Source organism: Amphiprion ocellaris, chromosome 13 (assembly GCF_022539595.1).
Source record: "Amphiprion ocellaris isolate individual 3 ecotype Okinawa chromosome 13, ASM2253959v1, whole genome shotgun sequence".
Taxonomy (NCBI): Eukaryota; Metazoa; Chordata; class Actinopteri; family Pomacentridae; genus Amphiprion; species Amphiprion ocellaris.
Window position 1 is genome coordinate 13,726,098 of NC_072778.1, and position 21,454 is coordinate 13,747,551.

A 21,454-nucleotide genomic window follows, 5' to 3' on the forward strand; every position below is an offset into this window, starting at 1 on the left:
CAACGCACAGTAGATGTTGGAGGTCACTCCTCAGGTACACGTGAAATCGTGACTGGCTGATGTTCACGCTATAGTTAGTCTGCTTCACCTCGGTGCTACATTCCCTGTGAGTATATAAACCCACCTTGAATCTGCTGCCACCATTGGCTTGTTGTGTTTTATCCCAGTTTGGACCCATCCGCAGCTATGGCCGTGCTCAGAGTGTCTTCGTACCGCAAGCTGTTTGAGGAAAACGGCTGGAGTCGAAATGGAGGGTCGAGTGTGCAGTGTGCAGGGCAGTACCGGGCCTCTGTCAGGTCAGTCTGGCTCTCAGTTGGCAATTTTTAGATATTAAGATGTTAAAATATTATTTTAAAAAGGAAAAAAAAAGCTTTTAACTAAAGAAAAATACATAGAGGCTACAGTGCTGAGTCTGGTTATAACCAGCATTTATTATTTATATTTTTGTAAGCAGTTATGGGTTTATTAAGGTATTTGTCTCTACTTATAACTTTGTAATTTGTCAATATATAGGTTTGGAGATTATAAATGATAAGTAGAGGTTAAAATAAATCGTTGGCACAGAAGAAAGTTCAGTTTTTTTGGAAAACTCATATTCCTGATGTTCCTTTACCTTGATGGGTGGAGCAAAAATGCACTGAAGCATTCAGTGTTTCACAGCAGAAGCCTCTCCCAATGTGGCTAATTAATATTTCTCTATACTATATGCATTCCTGTGATTTCTTTTAAAATCTTCAACAATCCTGAGTCCAGTCTTCGGAGCTTTGCGTCTTTTCAGGGGTGCAGCTGCTGATGATTGTGACTGTGATAAGTTAGACTTCGTGGCTGCGAAGGCTCTAAACAAAGAGGGTCTGCACCAGTTTGTCCAGGATCGCACCATCATCGCTGCCCTCAATGACCGCCTGGTCAGACTTATTGAACTGGTGAGAACAAACGGTCACTGCTGCCAACAACACATCAGCGCTTCATTTTCCACCTGCTGTCATGCCTTTGTTCTGCACGTATCTGCTCTGAGTTTATCCCTGTTTATTCTGTCTCTGTGTCCTTGAGGCTCATTGTTTCGAGGAGGAGAATGAGTCTCTTGAATGTCAGATAGTTGAACTAGAGGAGAAGCTGAACAGTCAGCAAGCTACCTCGAACTTCACCTCCGCTGTGGCGTTGCCTGTCTACAGTCTGGATGCAGTGGTGGAAAGACTGCGCAGGCAGAGGGTAGGGTGCTGCTGGGTGTGTCTGCTGCATGTTTCTCTGTGAGATGGCATACCTAAATTAGGTGTTCTATCATTTCACAAGCACGCTTCATTGCACCCCATAAATTTTACTTCACTTCCTACAGTGACAGACAGGCTTGATCTGTAACATTGTCAAGATCCATCACTGTCGTTGCCGTGTCTCCCTGCAGGATGAGATTCTGTGTGACACTGAAGAGCTGCAGAAGGAGCTTGAATGTCTGAAGGAAGAGTATGCACAGGCTGCAGGGCAGAGGATCCTCCTCCAGCAGGAACGACAAGATGTTGCTGAGGTAATAGTTGTCAGCTGTTCAGTCTGTAAGCTTTATTTCCCTGCATGGAAGCTCGTAGGCTGCTTCAGGACCACAGCCAGGAGAAAAACTCTGGTGGGCAAATACAGAACAATTCATGATTTTGTTTTAATTTAATTTTATTCATATAGCGTCAATTACAGGTCAAACTGAGGACATGACCACAGTTGTCTCAGCGGTAGCTAAGTCTGTGGTAGAAGTCCAGCACCTCAGTAATTAAGTGGTGAACCTGCAGCTGGTAGACAAAATAGCACAAAGTTGCACAAATGTAAACAAACTAGTATTTATTGTAGTAATTGTGTTGATATTTGTCTTGAAGTGCATCTTCTCTATTCAGAATCACAGTGAAAAGACAGGAAACACCCAAGTTCCCCCTCTCATAGTTCAAATCACTCTTAAGTCAGCTGTTACACTCGGAGCCGTTTCTCACAGCCGTCTGTCTCTTGTAAACAATGAAATAATTAAATTAACCCGATACAAGGATGGATAAATTAAATATTAAGCATTGCCAAAAATAAATTAATCATACTGTCAAGATGAAAATAAGAGACATTGGAGTTCCAATAATGTGCTCTACTACTTAGGCTGTTGAATTATTTCTACTCCAGAGATCTAAAATTAAGCTTAGTATATCGTACAGCTTGACTGTACAGCAATGAGTAAGATAATCATTATAAATCATTAATATGTACAGCAACTCATAGTACACCTAGTTTGATTCGACAGCTTTATTGTTACCAGGTACACCAAAGTGTTATGGTTTGTAAGTGAATTAGCAATTATTTTATACAGATGGCAGTTACAGAAAAAAATGTATAAATAATAATTAATCTCATTATTTTACATATCAGCTCTATAAATGAACCTCTAACTTTCTGGAAAAAGCTACAAAGACTCAAAGCCAACAAACAAAGTGCTTACTAATATTTATATTTACAGATTTAATGGCTTATTCTAAAATGTACACACAATCCGTCATTCATTATTTTTTCTTTACAAGAAACATCAAACCCTGTAGTTGATCTGGATACTCTTTCCAGTCTGTTAAACATCCTGTGCACTGTTTAACTATTAATGAATCCTGTCACAGGTAAAGTTTTTAATGTTGTGACATTTTTTTCTTCAACAATATTATCTTTAACTTTTGCCATCATAATTCCATAAATATTTGCATGAATCAGCAGAGGAAAAAGAATGGATGAAATTGAAACTGCAGCAGCTGAGATGCCCTGATTTTTAGTCTTTAGTATGTGCAAAGGTCCAAAACACTGGGTCCTGTATTTCCCAGAATACAACTAGTAGTACCTTCCATTAGACAGGCAAAATTCCACATATTTCATGTGTTATACCCTCAGCTCATAATGAATGGTTTTAATAACAAATATGAAACCTTCAAGCTAAAGAAGAAGATTTCAAAATGTGTAAAACTGGTGTGAACACCCTCTGAAGAGTTGAAGTGTCTCAGTAATAATAATAATAGTTATTATTATTATATTAGTGATAAATCTGCTTAAAGCTTTTGCGTAAACCTAAAAACTGTGCTGCTGCTTGTTATCAGAGCATTGTTGTGATAATGTACTTCCAGCACTAGATGGCAGTGGTGTCAAGCGTCTCGGCCTCCCTGTGAACCAGCCTTGGCACAGCTGCTCCTCTGTAGTGTTGCCCAAATGGGTGTTGATCAGCAGCAGTCGCACAGTCTGGGCTGGTGGCCCACTGCAACCTGAGCCACCAGCCTCTCCACACCCCCGCCCTCACACATGCCAGAGCCCATCTCCTCCCAGCCGGCCCAGATGCGAGAGAGGCTTTGATTTCTGCCTTACAGATGTAACGCAGGATGTAATATGGTGCCGTAATGTTCCCGCTGGCTCAGTTCTTCGGTTCTGAATTGGAAGCAGCTGCAGGGTGACAAGACTTGGTGGGAAAACGGCAGGGAGGTAGATGAAGAGCAGAGATGCGGAGGAGAGGAGTGAATGCTACACAGATCAGCCCACAGCAAACCACAGTTCTCTATACACAATAAACAAGCCACGTTTGATTTATTTTAAAGCATATGACTGGCTATTGTGTTGTTTCTCTCTTGTGTTATTGTCAAGGCTCACAAACTAACCCTCTCTGTTGTGTTTCTGCTTTTCTGTGACTGTGATACAGCAGTGAGTTTGAGTAGATGGATGAAGAGGTCAGCCAGTTCAGCATGTAGTGAGTTCAGCTGCTTTTCAAGGTGAAACAAGGCTAGAAATTACATTAAAGTGTGGTACATTGGTGAAAATCTTACCCAGTTTCAACCTCACAGGGTCTTTTAAGGACAGAAAACTAGACGGACCGCAGCTGCATCACTGCAAAGTGGCACAAATCAATATTTTCAAATTAAAAAGGTGTCAAAAGGATAAAGTGTGATGTGAAATGAGTTGTGTGATGATGAACCCGCAGAGAATTATCCCCCAAAGATCTGCAGCTCCTTTCAGCTCTACAAAGCCATGAGTCTCTTTTAGGTTGGTGTTTTAGTTTCAAGACCTGTAGTTTCACAGTTTTTCACTCTCATTGCGCTCATTGTTTCGATTGCAGCTGCAAAATTCTGACAAGTTTAGCCGGTCTCCATAGTTTGCAGATAGAGGGTCAGTTATTCCCTCAATAATTGGTGGAGAGTAAAGAGTTTAAAGCAGAGTGAATATTAAACCTACTTTAAGGGGTGGACTCAAGTGGGCCTATGTTTCATTAAGTTGATAGTAACAACTTTATGCGTTGATATTATGTTTACAGCTCATTCCACTGGCCAAAGAAATCTGTTAATACTGTGTTGAAGTTGTGCAGAATGTAATTTCTCTCCAGCTGCTGCCTGCTATTTGAACACAGCAGTTTTGCCTGCTGCTGTACATCAATGCCCCTGCCACCCTCCCAGCGAGGATCCACAACTTCTCTACCAAACGTTCCCTTCATGTGATCAAATGCACATGCAGGCGCCCACAGTTATTGCATCCAACACCAATTAGTCTGGTTCTTTTAAAAGAGTAGATGAGCTGAGAACCCCTGCTGGCAAATGGATTGGGCGACAGAGCTTTTGTGTCTAGTTAGCCTCCTTCTCATCTTCCTCCTCCTCCTCCCCTTTCCTCTGCAATGCAGTGTCTACTTGCTGTTCAGGGAAACAGAGTGGATGTGCTGGTGCTGATGGTTCTTAAAATGGGTGTACAGGGTGGAAACACAGACTTTTTTTTCTTTGTTTATTCAACCTGTGGTTTGATTTAGTTCCAAAACCGCAGACTTCTCCTCTCAGACACCTCCAGAAATTGAGTTGAACTTCTTTACTTTCGGCATTGTTCTCTGCTAACTTGATTTTCTCTGCAGGAAGTAGATGCTGTGACAGCAGAGTGTTTGGCACTGAGGGAGCAAGTGGCTATCTACGAGGAGCAGCTGGCCAACATGGAGGCCCAGCACAAGACGGTGAGGGAGAGAGAGAGAGAGAGAGAGTGTAGCTGCAGTGTGATGAAACAGGAACAGTTTATAGCCATGGAAATGGCTTAAAATGTAGCACTTAGGTCAGACAGGAGTGTTGGAGGCATGCCCAGATCTGTGGTGACAAACACAGCTCTGATGACCCCAGTCACCTTGCTGAGGAGTTCTAGCCAGAAACAGCCATGTCAACTGAAAAATATGGAGAGAGGATTAAAAATGGAAAAGTCCGAATTGGGCCCCTTGTCATTGTTTTGTGCTCAAGAGTCATTATTTTACTCTTGAAGGGATAGGAGGAGATAGACTTTCTTGACAGAGAGTCAAATAAAAGGACTGCAATCTCATGTTTTTGGGGTAAATATGAAGCTACTGCCAGCAGCCATTTAGGTTAGCCTCGCATAAAGACTCGAAGCAACTAGTATAGCTCTGTCCAAAAATAACAAAACCTGCCTATTTGTTTAATTCATATACACACCAAAATGTAAAATGGATAATTCACTATGTGCACTCACAAACTGCGATTCTCATACTTCTATTTTCTGTACATATAAAATAGACGAAGCAAAATATCTCAAATAGTGAGCTTTAGAAAGGATTCTGGGAGATTTTCCTCAAAACAGAGCCCATTTCCAGTCCTAATGCTGAGCTATGCTAATTAGCTGATGACTGTAACCTTTTAAAAAAAATTTTAGGTGTGGGGTGAATGCAGATAAAGTCAATTGAAAAAGCACACATTTAATTGAAGATGTAGCTGCACACCTCTCATGTTGAGCAGCACATTTGTGTGTTTACCGATGCATATCTTTACTTATCTGCATCATGAATCTACATAGAGTAGAAAAATTACCAAGAATGACTGAAGTTTCTAGTTAGTTCTTTGTTCTGACTCACACTGCACTGCAAAAAAGCTTCAACTTGTATATAAAGATGGACGTAGCAAGGTGTTGCCCCACCCATTGGTGTGGGTTTTGAAGGCTAGAGCTGCAGCTGCCTTTCAATTCTGAGCCACGACCTTCCAAATAAGCAGTGTTTGAAGCAAACGCTAGTTTACTGGAATCTCAGGAGGGTTCACACCTGGGCTAACGATGTGCTATCAGAGCAGGTATCATGATCAAGTGACCTGAAACTTAATGAAATATTGTGTGATAGCATTTAATGATCTATTCTCGATCCACTCTTTAAATACAAACACAATGGACCTGTGTCTGCAGATTTGACTTTTAAACAGAAGATGCAAATGTCCCTTCTAAGCTGGCAACTGGTGACGATACAATAAACATAAAAGCCCTCTAAGAACCTTTAAATCTCATTAACCAACTTCCAACGGGACGAAATGAACTTATCAGTTGAGACCATAATGACTCAAATGAATTTGTCGCTTTTTGAGTAAGAGTCAGTTAGAACCAGCATCAGTTGGAGTGAACGCACTTAAAGTTACTTTACACAGACTTCAGCCTTCAGTCATGGTTGTTGTTTCCACATACATGCACCTGCTGGCAGATAATTTATAGGAAGCATCTGTGCAGTCTGTAAATTAGTTGTTTTGGTCAAGATAATCACAAATAGTTCAGCAGTCAGACTTGTCCAGTATGACACGAGGCAAGAATTTGCTTCACCGTCTGAACCGTAGTATGTAACAGACAAAAAGGACAGTAGTGTCAGTCGTCTTATGGAATTCTTAGCAAGAACGCAAATAAGTGCAGCCCAATCTTCTGAACTGCTCCTTTAAAACAAGCACGTTTGCAGCCATATCCTACACGCATCTTATCCTATATCACATCCACACACACACACACACACACACACACCCTGCTCTCTGCATCTTGTACAGTTCTCTCCACCTCACCAGGAGATGACAGACGCGCCCCAGTATCAGATCTAGAGGCTGGAGGCAGAGGGAACGAGGCAGCTGAAGCAGGAGCAGCTCCATCACTCTGTGTTTTTCTCTGCAAAGCCGGGCCGCCCAGCGTTTAACACACTCCCTCTGGGACACGCTCGATAACTCACAGTCCGGGAAATGCGGCTGAATACCAAATGAAAACAGAAGTTCCCTTTGTTTTATTAACTGTTGTTATTATCAGCACTTCCAGATACCCCATATTCCCCTGACAAATCGGCAGCCATGTCGTTATTTAGGTGCAGTGAAAAGGAGAAAAATGTTAGACTGCCACTGCAGCTCTGTAGCAGTTCATTTTCTCTGTAATGGATGTGGGGTTTTTTACTGAAAGGGCTCCATATTAGAAACTGAAGACATACATGTTAAGGCTTTTGTTGTGTGTAAAATCCATCACCATGTACTGTTTGCATTTTTTTTATTTGCAGATGTTCATTTACTTGCATGCTGTATTTTAGGCTGCATTCTACTTGAGTATTTCATTGCCACTTCACACTTCTACGGTACGATATTTCAGTGAGAAATGCTGCTGTGCTTTTTTACTCCAGCTATTAGACAGATATGGTTGCAGGACGCTGTACAGATCAAGAGATGCATAGAGAACACAGTAAACATAAAGCGAAGGTATAGATAAAAACACTTAGCAGTACACACAGTAAGTAAAACTATTTCAAACTCAGCTACAACTGCTTTTACTTTTAAAGCATTACTAATAATCTAATGACACAATATGTCATACTTCATACTCACAGGTGGCATTTACTTGTTAAATAGTTAAAAGACAAATGGGGAAGAAGTATGTGGATATTTAAGTAAATGTTGCAATATGACTGATTAAAAAAAAGTTTGTGAAAAAAAGTTACGTTTCTGCATTCAGAATGTTACTTATGTTGAGATACTAATTATTATCAGGGCAAAGTGTATTTAAAGTATCACAGTCAAAGTGCTCCTTGTGAATAATGGTCCTTTTTTAAATTGCTATGCATTATCGATTTATTAAAAGCAGAGTTTTAATGTTGCAGCAGGTCAATTTTAACTACTTACTGTACTGTTTTGTAATTTGATCATTGATAATTCATCACATATTAGAATGTGAGCTCGTTTGGTTTGTGGATATAAAATTAAAGTAGTGCAAATGAAAACATTCTTTCTGAAATGTAGGAAGCAACAGTCAAAACTGATTTTCAGTAGTGTCTAGTTCATAAATGTATTTAGTTACATTTCACCACTGAGCAGAGTATTAAAATATACCTCACTGTAGTGTATTTTCTATGTGTTGCATGTGTGTGCAGGATGTGGAGAGTCTGCTGGAGCCAGATGAAGGCACGACGGGAGCAGTGGCTTTTAAATTTGGCAGCCCAGACATCACTCCGGCCTTGGATGTAAAGAAGTATTACTGCCAGCTGGCTGAGAGCCTCCAGGTACTGCACAGTGTAGCACAAGACACAAAAACATACCATGAAGACGTTTTAGAACCACAATCTGATTTGTGGCTTTAGATACAGTCACATCTACATGAATGGACTCCGCACACCAGAGACACAAAATATATTCACTCAAAAGTGTTGTATTTAAATAGAATTTCAGTGGACATTACATTTACATTACATTCTACTTCACTGCATCTTTTGTTTTAATTACACTTAACTTATCACGCAAGTATAGACAATAGTCACTTTTCAGATTGAGATTTTCAGATTATATTTTTTGAAATCTTGCAGTATTTAAGATTAAAATGTTTCCTGACCCTGATAACTCTGATTAGAGCCTTTGTTGTGTTCAAATGTCTGTTTTCTGCATTCCATCTAGATGTAGAACACATTTTAACAAAATTTCCAGAAAATACACAAAAGAAAATGCAAATTAATGCCAATTACCAATATCAGGAGTTATGCATGTCATTATAAACAGCTGGTCAGACTAATTCTCCAGCTGTTGGAACAAAATTGCAGGAGAAAAGGGTGAAATGCAGTTAAAAGAGCCTCTAATCAAGCATCACGTGGTGGAAGAAAATATGGAAAGGAAGATGGAAATGTGACATTTCTGTTTGCCTCCTGTGTTAACTTGAGGAGTCTTACAGTCTCCTTATCGCTCCTCAGAGATCTGATGGTTTCTATTTAGTGTTGGGAAGCTGCAGTCATGTGTTTCAGGTGCTGTATCCTGCTTAATTGGCTCTAGTTTCTCATTTTGTTTTTACTACGACACGAAGCTTTCCACCTCAGCCAAGTGTAAAAACTTTGCTGCAAAGTTGTTGTTTTTTTTTCAAATTTTTTTGTAGCATTTCCATTCAGATTGTTTTATGTGCAAACACACTTTATGAGCTGTTATATCAAAGAGGGATTTTCTCTTCACGTGGCTGCTAAACTTTTAAAGTTATCCACTATTTCAGAGATGCAAAACTGAATGCAAATTTGTGTAGTACGATTTTGTTTTCTTCTACCCCATTAATCAATTCCCGAACCTACAGATTTATTTGGAACTATTTTAGAGGAACTTGATCAATTTTGTAGGTTGAGAAGTGCTAGACTAAACTGTGTAACTGTATATGAAGTAAATCAAATCACTATTTGACCAATAATGACAATACAATAATTCCACTTTTGCAGAGATGTATCAGTATTACAAAACCACACAATTTTTTTTCCCCGTAGAACAAGTACTTTTACACCAGATACTTAAAGTACCTTTTGCTAGCTGCAAACGTTTGTGCACGTAGGATTTTAGTCCAAGGTGTTTTACTTTTGGTGGATTATTGTGAATTTCTTGTTGTTACTCTCATTTAAGTAAAGGATCTGCTACACTACACCACCCACAGAGCAGCTCCTTATTCACCTCCTGATCACATGACTTCTACTATTCTCACCACATCATCCTCTCTCTGTGCTTCAGAAACGGCCCGGTCAGGTCCAGACATAAATCTCAGCTTTCACAAATCACACAACGGTACTCCGACTTGTTTTCTTTTCCTCTTAACACAACACCAGAGAAGAACTTGAGAATCAGAGGTTAAGTTCTGGACCCGAACAGAACGCCTTTGTCCACCTGTGTGTGTGTGTGTGTGTGTGTGTGTGTCTGTGAGTGTGTGTGTTGCAGCGCTGAGGTACTGCATCGGGGTCAGACTGCAGCTCCGGTGGGTCTGACCCCCTCTGGGGCGAGGATGTCTGCCTGGTTCAGAGGTCAGGGCTGTAATCAGACTGCAGGCCGCCTTCCCAGGCTCTTGAGCAGCACTGGAGTGGACGCTGGTGTGTGTGTGTGTGTATGTCCTTCATTTGGCGGCATGGCTGAAGGGTAGCCGGCGTACTTACATAGATGTGTGCCTGCCTCGCTGTGTTTTTTGTCCCCCCCCCCTCCTTTAAACCCATCTATTCCCTCCCTCCCACTCAGCCTCTTCCTTCGCCAGCTGGACACCGTCCTGTCTGCGTCTGGCCTCGATTACGAGATGCAATTGTCTCGACGCTAAAATGATTGCTATTGGTTTTGAACAGTAATGGTGATTGCTGGCTGACTCCCACACACCTGTGCACCCTCGTGTTGCTTGTTTCAGCTGCATTTGTTCCATCCAATCATGACTGCGGTGAACGCAAGGAGAGCTTTAACCATCAGCCAGCATGAGAGGCGCTGATTGCTCTTTGCTCCCTCTGTCAAAGTGCACTTCACTGCCCAAAAGACGGCACTAGCCTGCCTGGTCTTCTGCGTTTCTAGATTTAAACTGAAAGATCTAATAGTTGTTTCATGTATACAAACTTTTACAATTGCACTGACTCCTCATTCTTCTGTCTCTGCAGTATGAGTCTGGTGCATCTTCCTCTGCTGTGGTTCGTAGTGGTGATGGAAGGAAACTGGAAGTGGGAGGAACTGTAGGGTCAGCGGTCAAAGACTTGTCCAAGATGAAGGATGTCGGAGAGATAAAAATGCTGGTGAGTGGGCTCCCTTTTTTCAGTTTCTCTTTTTTCAAGTCAGTTCACTCAAACTGTGAAAATATGGAATTGAGGCATTTAAACCAAAACATTTGTATTTATATAGTACATTTTGATGTTAGTAAACTGGCTGCGCTTAAATCATACAGATAATTTTGAGGTTTTTATGCAATGATTTTGACATAATTACCTCCGATATCACCCAAATCCCCAAAAAAAATAATGTTGCAGGCCTGTGAGGTAAGCAAGCTGATTACTTGAAAAAACAAATAAGCAAGTAAGTATTAAAGAAGAAATGATCCAAAAAAATACAGGGGCTTGAAATTTTTTTTTTGGTTCATGTGTCAGGTGAGCAATTTTCATTTAGCCAATATTTGAGTACAGTCATGGTGGAGTCCAGAGACGTATATTTCAGCCTCAGACTAAGAGTTCAACATTTGTAGAAATACACATACAAGCAATCAATACCACTCTCATGTCTGCAAATTAGAAATGAAGCTACAGCCTGCAGCTTGCTAGCTTAACTCCACACAAAGACCGGAAACCCTGAAACACAACTAGCCTGGCTCTGTCTAAAAGTAACAACATCATCGTACTAGAACTTCTGCAAGTTTGCCAATTAACATGTTAAAATGAAGTGAAACAAATGACAAGTTGTGGTTTTCTGAGGGTTTACATACCCACCTGTTTTTATCTTTGTACAGTCAATTTCTGAATTTCAGGCTGTTTCCTTATTTCCAGTCTTTAGACTAAGCTAAAGTAGTTGACTTTTCTTAGTAATTCCATATCACTGTACAGACATGAAAGTGGTAATAAAGTTCTCATCTAGCTCTCAATAAAGTGAGTTTCCCCAAAATGCCCAAGTATTGCTTAAAGTAACAGCCTGGTGTTATGAGATGTGTCCACTGTTGTGTTTGCTCAAAGAGAATCCAAAGGATATTCTGGATTTATAGATTTTCTTTGTAGAATTTATGATCTAAAGTGTCTTAAGATGATGTGTGTTGTGAATTGACACCATATAAATAAAACTGAAGTGAATTGAATCCACAGTGTTGAGGGTACTGTTTGTAGGTTGTAATTTAATTATTCAAATGAAGTTTTTCAATGCTGGGAACTCCACAGCTAAAACTGATTTGACTTCTGTTTCTTCACCTGTAGGAAGTACCAGATCAAAACTGTCTGCACGGCTACTAATACTACTGCCAAGAAAGAAAATATATATTGTAGGGGGCTAACCACCCCGTATCGTGTCTACACATCATTGAAATCCTTCGGTTACTGCCTACTGATTCAGATCTTCCCATGATACATTTTCAACCTCTTTACTGACAAAAAACAGTGGAGTCTTACAACCCACGACTGACTCTGCGTCGTCCATCAGCTCTTAAATCAGACATAATGGTGAAAATGAATGGTTTCCCACAGCAGGCGAAGGGAGTGGAGGACAGCTGAGTGACAGCAGAGCAACAGTGTGGGAGATCCTGCTGACCAGAGTGTTTATTCTGCGGACACTTTCAGCAGGAGATGTGAAGGGCTCGGCTGCAGCTCAGACAGGATTTATTGCCCTCTGTGTCCTAAGTTATTAAGTACAGTCTTTCAGAGCGCCATCAGCATCATAAACATCTTACAACTTCACACACACACACACTGACTGTAGACTTAATCTGTAATTCGAAAAGAGGAAATAAACCTTCATCTGATATTTTTCATCCAGCCAGCAAAAAAAAAAAAAAAAAGAAATACCGGGAAAGCAAGAGTCCTTTGAATGAGACAGACCACAAAGTGAGGCATCAATAAAGATACAAACCAGGAAGCTGTGACTCAGGTAAAATCAGCAGATGGCTTCAGGAAGCAAAGACCACCTCCTCTTGGTCTACCTTGGTCTCTTTAACATCCATCAGTGGCCCGACCACAGCAGGCACCTAACCACATCTGTAACAAACATGCTGGTTTGGTTCTCATTACTGTGACTGCGGCTCTACCTCCAGCTCTTTAAATAAACAGTGAGCCTCTGTAACCACAGCAGACTCTCCCAACATCATCTACTTTTCTCTAATATGCAGCACACAAGCCCCAGTTCAGCTCAATCCAGCCTGACGGATGGACAGCACGGCTTGATCTGCTCTGTTTCCTCTCTCGCCTGTGATGGACGCCTCGGGTCTGGTTTCTCACAGAGACACAACATGGCCAAACAAACAGATTGCAGTGAAATCAGCCCTGACACAGAAATGTATATAATAGAGCCGGCACTGATGGGGTTGTACGCCGCTACTCGCCTCCACATGTACGACCAGACTCCACTTATCATGACAGGGAGAATGAAGGAGAGTGTGAGTAAGCGACTCGACCAGTTTGGGAAATCATCATCAGCCTGTGAGTAGTAACCGGGTCGTCTTATGCTCACATGATCTCGCTGAAAGACGAGCAGGACCGCCTGGATCCCCATCTGGCTCTGACAGCTAATTGTTGAACTTGTGTGATTGCTGTAATTACTCACGGCAGGACACCACAGGCTGAGATATCGGGGAGGGACGCTCCTCGGTTAGTTTGTAGGAGAGGTAAAGAAACCTGTTCTGTATGTGTTCGATGACTTAATTGGCACACTTAAGTTGTAGTTAGTTAAAGCTCAATTTTATCTATGATATTGTTTAGTATTAAACACAAAGTACAGCTGAAGATGATGGGAATGTGTTAAGTTGGAAGGTATTAAATCATAAACCTGATAATTGAATAAAATGTTGATGTGATGATGGCTTTAGATGAGAACTAAGGGCATCACCAAAATAAATACAGTTCCTCCTGAGGGGGTGTGAGCGTGTGAACCAAATTTCATCGCAATCCGTCCAATGTATGCTGAAATATTTCACCTTAAAACCACAAACCTTGTCATAGGACTGGATACAATGTCAGGGGATCACCGAAGTAAAAAGGAGCCCTCATCTGGAAACAATGAATGTCTGTACAAAACTTTGTGACAATCCATCCAGTATACACTGAGATATTTCAGTCTGGACCATACTGATGGACCATTATGTCAACTTGCTGCTAACACGGCTAAAAAGGTTCTAATGAGGCCAAAATGGAGCTTAAAGAAAAGTAAATATAGGAATTGTGGTTGTAAGGTGGCCAGAAACATGACTCCGATTACTCTGTGTTTGCTGGAAATCTCAAACAGGGAGATATGTACCAGCTAACACAATAACAAGTTGAATATTGTATGTTAGATGTTGAGTATTTAATTAGCATTTCAAATAGAAAACTGGTTTAAGGACTAGGCTGACCCAGGTTGAAGTGCTCTTCAGCTGCACATTTTGAACTGAAAATGACCTTAAAGGGAACATTATGTTGTAGTCTAACATCAATACAATAAGTAAGTGTGCTTTGCAGGCATATTTTGAATGAATAACTGCTGTTTTTCTGTATTTCTGTAGATTTCAGAGCTGCAAAAGGAGCTCGCTGAGCTGGAGAAGAGTAACGAGGAATTGGAGGACGAGGCTGAGATGAGGAAAGCTGCCTACATCAATGAGATTGCTGAGTTAGAGGTATGAGAGTGGATGGATTAATGTAATCACGACCTGTAATGGACCGGTGGTTTGGACTAATTCTGTCATTTAATCTCATCTTCTACGGCCCACCCTGTGCTGTGTGTATGTGCATGTTATTTAGTGTACTATAGACGAAATGAGGCAGCAAGAGGTCGACCTGAAAGCACAGATGAGGGAGCAGTGTGAAGACTATAAGGAGCTGCTCAGTGAGAAGATGGCCAGAGACATGGAGATTTCTGCCTACAGGTCAGACACTGTGATGTGATAAATGTGGTTAATGTTGTTTTTGCTGATTGTATAAAGTTAAACTGAATAACATAGTCCACACTTTAAAGTGCAAGAAAAAATGGATAATCAGGTAAGATTTCAATCAGTGATGATGGAACAAACACAGCTGTTCCACTTAAAGCTGACTGGCATTGCACTAGACAATCAGATACATAACAACCAATGAGCATCCAGAAGATTCCATCAATAAAATGTACAGAAAGCTGACTTACTAATATTTTCCAGTGATTCAAAATTGTTTGTTCATAGGACAGTTTTTTACCTTGTCCGGTTCATTACTGCACATAAATGGTACAAAACAAAAATCTGGATTTTAGTTACGGATGTAATAAAGAATGTATAATGCAACAAAGGAAAAGACTAGTTAAAAATTAGATTGAATTCATACATGCACGTGTACATGATACAAAGATAGGCATACATACATTTACTGTGCATAACCAGCAACTGTTTGCATAAAAAAATAACTTATTGAGTTGGGCAAGCTATTTTTAAAAGTTTACAGAGCTAAGCTAGCATTTATGTGACTTTCTATTTACCATGTTAGTCTGGGCTGGGGATGACATCACACCAAGTTGACTTTGCTCTAGTACAACAAGTCTGTAAACTAAGATGAACACCTCCAGAAAGAATTTTGTTTTCAGGTTAGCAGTTAAGATAAGATTTACTTTATTCATCCCGGAGGAAATTATTAAATAATAACAATACCATGGATTATTCTTTACTTTGCACATACAGACATCATAGCAACATACAAACAGTTAGAGGTCAGACTAGTACTGTGTATACAATTGATTTAATGAGGCAAATAAGACAGTAGTGCTAACAAACATTGCATTACTATACAAACTTTCACTACTGTTGAGATGAGGGTTGATGAGGTTCTTCTACCTTTCCAAACTAAAAAGTCTGACTATAAGAGCTGTTCCATTTGAAATTTCTTACTGGGATTTTTATAAAACTGTGACTTAACATTTCAAATGAATAACACCATTAATCCCCTTTAAATGAAGTTCACTCCACTGAAACTACTCCCAGAGAAATGTAAGAAGCTAAGTCACACCAAAGTAGCAAAAGCGGTTTACTACATCAGAAGCAACTTTAATTGCATTTCATTATTTTATGTTTATTTTAGTCATTTGATGCCTACTCACACCCAAATCCAGAGCTAGCAAGCAGCCACTAGCAGTTTGTATACTACATTAAGTAATGGTACAAGATGTCACACAAATATGCCAATATGGAATATGTAAACTAGTATATATCCGTGTGGAGCAGTAGCAACATGTACTGATACTTAATTTGCTCTGCTATGCTTGTAGTTTCACAAACAGCTGCTACCACACAACTTTATGAATTAAAACGGTTCCTTAATGAAAAGCTGTTTGATTCAAAAGCAGCAGCGTTACCACACAACACTGGCAAATGTAGCTGTACTGTTGTAATAACGACAGTGCTGCCCAATGCAAAAAAAAAAGGAAAACTGATTGTTACAAAGAGTTAAATATGGACTCAGTCAACTATTATATCAAATCATTTTACCTTAAATATGTTTCCGTCACAATTTGAAATCCTTTGGCAAAGTAATCTCTTTTAAGTAACAGGTTGCAGTATGAGGAAGCTCTGTATTCAAGTGTCCTTCAGATAATTTCTTTTAGGGATGGGAGCATCCTTTCCTCCAGGGATCGACTTTATAGCAGTAATTACATTTTAACTGAAAGACCTTATGTGCTGCTGCAAACCATAATGGACGAGCGCTGATCCACGTCTCGTTTGCACATTTCGAAATGAAGAGCTGCCATAAACACAAGCCTCACTGTGACTCCTCTGAGCCTTCACGACCCTCATAATATAACAGAGCTGCGGGTTGTTATTCTTAAGTGAGAACAGTAAAAGTTTAGCACGCACGCTCTGACATGTGCAGCGAGGTTTATACCAGGGACATGAGAAGAGTTTTGGACAGTGTGGTTTAACTGACAGGTCAGGCAAGAGAACAGCCATGTCTGCTGGAGGTTTTCATTCCAACTAAAACACCGCACCAGGTGATTTCACTGATTAGTTTGCCTTCCCCTGTTAAAGGTGTTCGAGTCTAAAGCTGTAGTATCTGATTGCAATTAAAGTCTACAGACTCAGAGCCTTCCCTGACATAGATTGTGGATTCCCATCTCTGCGATAGGGGGTCAAATGAAACCAGACGTCCCCTACGGTGCTCAATAAAGTGCCACATATTATTTAAACATGTCAAGTGGAGTGAACTGTTCGAGGGCAAATAATGGACCTGGGATGGTTTCATTAAATTCAAATTAACTTGATGCTCTGTTTACATTTAGCATTCTTCACTTATGAGCAAATCACCAGAAACTCAGTGTCCGTCCTCTTCCTGCGAAAACATTACTGTGAATAATAGAAGGAATATTTCCCTAAGATCCTGTGTATGAGTCCAGTATTGTCCAGGCGTCGCATTCAATGTCACTTGGACATCCGCAGTGTCCGTTTTAAGATATTCCTGCAGACAAAAGACTGACATCAGGGGCCGGCTGAGGTCACAGGAAACGACTCCTGAATATGATGCAGTTTCCTTCATGCGACCTTGAAGACGTTTCATGTCATTCCCTGCTTTCATTGAGCTTGTTTAACCATCTGCCATTCTGGTATGTGGACTGACGCATTTCAGCCATCCCATCCCACTGCCACAGACTTCCTCCTGGTCTCCTCCGTCACCCATCCAACCGCATCTGACCCCCAGGGGGCCCCGCTGCAGGCCTGAGCTCAGACCCTCAAAATACCTCATTAGAATGGGCAAAGAGGACCTCACACTGTCAGTGCTGTGAGCTGAGCCTCTGCCAGCTCTACTCCATGCCAGCCTGTTAATGTCAGCCCCCCCCCCCACCCCCCCCCCCCCACACACATTTACAAATTCGCCACAGTTTTAATTCCCTCTCATTACCCAGCAGACTGTCCCAAAGACATTGAAAGAACAGGAAAGACACACAGTCAATGCCAACTTTTTCCCTCCCTTTCTCTATTTACTGGATGTTTTGTCATCCGTGATTAAAGCCATGAATAAGAAATGAAAATGGTGGTTGTTTATTCTCTTCGTGCCGTGGCAAACTGTCTGCACAACAGACCCTAATGACCCCAGGTTGCCATTACCGAGTGGCTTATCGTCTGTGAAAGCATCTCAGAGCAGTTTGAGCAGATGCTCTCTGCTTTCGCTCGCTGCTGATGTGAACCGTGTTACACTATAATACATTCTGCCGTTCTTTGTGGTTTCTTCACACTGCTGCAATACACGGCAACAAGTAGCCTGGCTAAGGACAATATCCTTTTTAGTTTAACCTGTACTGTAGGTCCCATCGTAAAGCTGCTATGATTAATGTTTGCTCCTTTGAGCTTTATAGCAGCTTTCAGCTCATTTTTGTTGCTTTTCTAGCTTGCTAATTGAATATGTTGGATGATTTACACCTTCTTTCTTTATTTCTTTATTATGATAAAAGGAAGACATCTTTGCATTGTGGACAAAACAAAACATTTGAGGGTGTCATCGAGGACTTTAGGAAACACTGAGTAACATTTTTCATCATTTTCTGGCATTTTATACACAAAACAACTGATCAATTGTTTTTGGAAAATTAACTAAGCAGACAATTGTTATTTTGCATCCTTAAATCACTCTGCTCTCGTCTCCAGTGGTTCAAGTTCTAGTAGGCAGCTATTGTCTACTGTGTACTACCACCACTGCTCTTTCCCTAAAGAGTTGAATGAGACTAAAAACAGAGTTTAAAATAGAGGAAATAATGTCTTAATTTCTTCCAGCAGGCACAAACATGACTTCATATGATAATAATGTTACTCTGTATCTGCTGGTTGTGTAAATAAATGGCTGTTTGCCAAAATTTCCATCATATAATTAAATATCTAAGATGATAATATGTGGATGTTGTGTTCACAAGTGACCATAAAATATACTTTATTAAAAACACCAATTTACTGACATATGATGAACATATTTATGATGGTTTTGCAACACTGATCTCATCACAAGGTCCATTAAGTGGTATTAAGTCTTCATCCACTGCCTGCCAGTCATCATGTGCACTGTACACTGTAAGGACTTCTCTTTGATGACGGCTTAAAAGCTGAGTTTCAGAGTTCATTCTTTAGCCTGAAAATGCCACTCCAAGATCCATGTTCAAGGTTTATGATCAAAAGCTCCAGAACAGCTACTGAATGAACTGGAGCTGAAATGATTATTCAACAGCAAATCAAAATTTCGACCGTACTGAATATGATTATTTAACAAAATTTTCCTTCAGGATTTATTTTTTATTGCTTTCTGACATTTTCGAGCCAAAAATACTCAAATAGTTGGGAAAAAACTTCAGTTCTGTCTGTGATCACCTCAGACTAACAGTGCTTATCATCTCTACCTGTAAGAGTTATAACCTGCATGTTATGTTTTTGTGTGTTTCTGGGGTTCAGGAGTCTGGTGGAGGAAGAGGAGGAAAGGCTGTGCTGCCTCTGACTTCACCCTGAAGAGTCAGACTGACTGTCTGGAGTGCGGCTGGATGTTCTCTGACACATGGATTAGAAAACAGACAAAAGAGAAACAAGAAAAACAGACCCCAAATCAGCACTTCAATTAAACTCAAGGTACCAGTGCAACAATTTGAGCAGATGTAAACTTATCATGACAGATTAACGCCGTCTGGAGGCCTAAGTTGGGTCACTGATAACAGGTCACTGGCACATGACCCCGAGACCTCAAGAAAGATTGAGCTGTCTAAACCAGGTGGGAGGATGAGGGCTGTGCGATGAGTGCAAATCCATTTAGTGTCTGGCAGGGATATTTCCTTAAGAGGGTTTTACCTTTACTAACTCACTGATGTGATTCATAAATGTTTTGTTCCATCCTTGTTAAACAAGTCTAACACAAAAACACAGATGCAGACACACACCAGCTAAACTGTGGAGTCATTCCCGCTCTGATATCACTTCGTCCGTCACTCAAACTTTGTCTGATTACCAGCTCTTAACCTGTGACCCCTTCACTGTTAACAAACATATTGACAGCTTTCTGCTCGGTAACTAAAAGCATCTCGCCTTCCCTTTGCTTTTACAGTCATGCGTTTGTGTTGGTTTTGACAGTCAAGTGTGCAGCGCACTGTTTGCTTTACAAATGGCTCATGAAGTTGTTTTTTCGTAGCTCTTTCAAAATGAGCACCTGGATCCTTCTGCAAGAAAAGTCTGTGTGATTCATTATTTCTTCTTTGAAAAGCAAATGTCCCAATTTGCTGTCATTTCAGAAATAAGCATTTGGTAATGCATTCCTCAGTAATCTTTTCCTTATTTCCTAGATGATGCTAAAGCTGTCTGTGATAAATCATTTTTGGTTCCTGCCTCTGCACAAGCATTGCAGTGATTTAAATGAAATAAAAGTAGTTGCTTGAGAGATCACCTTATACTTTGTGATTTCTTTTGTTTCATGAGAACTGCTTGTGAATCGTTGGGCTTAAGACTTTGCCCACACTGTAGAACTATGCAGAGAGCAAAGTGATTTATGTTCAGTGATCCTTCTTTCATTCGTCTTCACGCTTAAGGTGAGATTTGAACATTCCCAGCTATTAACGATCTCAGAGGCTTGTTAGCTCTGCCATAAAGATGAAAAATGCTGCTAATAACGGATCAGATAAGATTAGCCACACTCGGTGAACTTGTGGTGATGAGGAGTTAGCCTCTGTAATAACTGAGTTCAGTGTCTGGAGAAGGAACTGGGCGGCTGCAGCGACTTGTTTAATTGTCCCGATGCGAGACATGGTCAGATTGGGAAGAAGCCACTGTCTCTGCTGAGAACAGGACTGAGAAGTTTCTTTCCTCTTGATGGACTCTTTGTGTCTTACAGATAAATATAAAGCTTCATATGCACTCATTTATCCTGACTTCATGTGCGCTGTCGTCATCTGTTGGTAAATATGAAAATATTTGAGAAGAAAATACAAAAAGGAGAGTAACTGCATTCATTTTAGAGTTGTGTTTAGTCCCTTTTATCTGTTATGGACTGTGTAAGAAGAACAATGGACCTCCATAGTTACGTTCAATTTTAGAAAATTCATCCTCTGTCTTGCTCTTCCACATTATGATTGTATACAGGAAACACTTTAACTCATTTTCTTACACAGAACAAGAAGTCCTAGCGACCAATCAGTCAAATAATATCACATTTGGTCAGAAGAAAAGTGAACATATTTTAAAGTTTTACTAAGTGAATAACCAATGGCACGTGAAAAGATGTAAAGATGATTAGCTATAGGTAATATCATCAAACCCTAAACAAGCCAACAGCCTCAACAACGAACATTTAAATAAAAAGAAAATGAACATTTTAAGCTAGTGATCAGTGTTAAGCAAATTGTCCATTACACTTCCCTTATTAAAAAAGAAATTACATCACTTTACTCATCAGCAAAAGTCATCCATTAAGTTACTAGTTGCTTTCTTTATTCACCTCAGCTTCATTTCTTTAAATGGTTCCAAATCCTCCACACAAACATCCAAGCTTATATAAAAATATGTAAAAGTAGAAATAGAAGGACATCATGGTTTAAAAAGCAGAAATTATAAGACATTGTAAATACACCACTTAAAAAACACTAAGTATAAATTCATAGGGTGATTCCTTAGCACCAAAGATGGTGGTTGTGTGACAAGACTCGCTCCAACTCCTACAACAAGCCAATCGCTTGTTTTGTACCAGCTGAACTAGGAAACATCAAGCAAATTATATTGTCCAATTGATGCAAGCAATGCCTTGTAAAACCTTGTTTCAAAC

General features: G+C 40.3%; 1 protein-coding gene across 1 annotated transcript; it reads left to right on the forward strand.

The window, feature by feature from the left end:
• Window positions 1–35: 35 nt before the first annotated feature.
• Window positions 36–20,087, forward strand: vimr2 (vimentin-related 2). Its single transcript, XM_023287150.3, has 10 exons — window positions 36–296; window positions 779–923; window positions 1,051–1,209; window positions 1,400–1,519; window positions 4,877–4,972; window positions 8,168–8,296; window positions 10,661–10,792; window positions 14,224–14,334; window positions 14,459–14,583; window positions 19,108–20,087. Exons 1-10 carry the CDS (start codon window positions 187–189, stop codon window positions 19,148–19,150), a joined length of 1,170 nt encoding a protein of 389 aa, XP_023142918.2. The 5' UTR covers window positions 36–186; the 3' UTR covers window positions 19,151–20,087.
• Window positions 20,088–21,454: the final 1,367 nt, after the last annotated feature.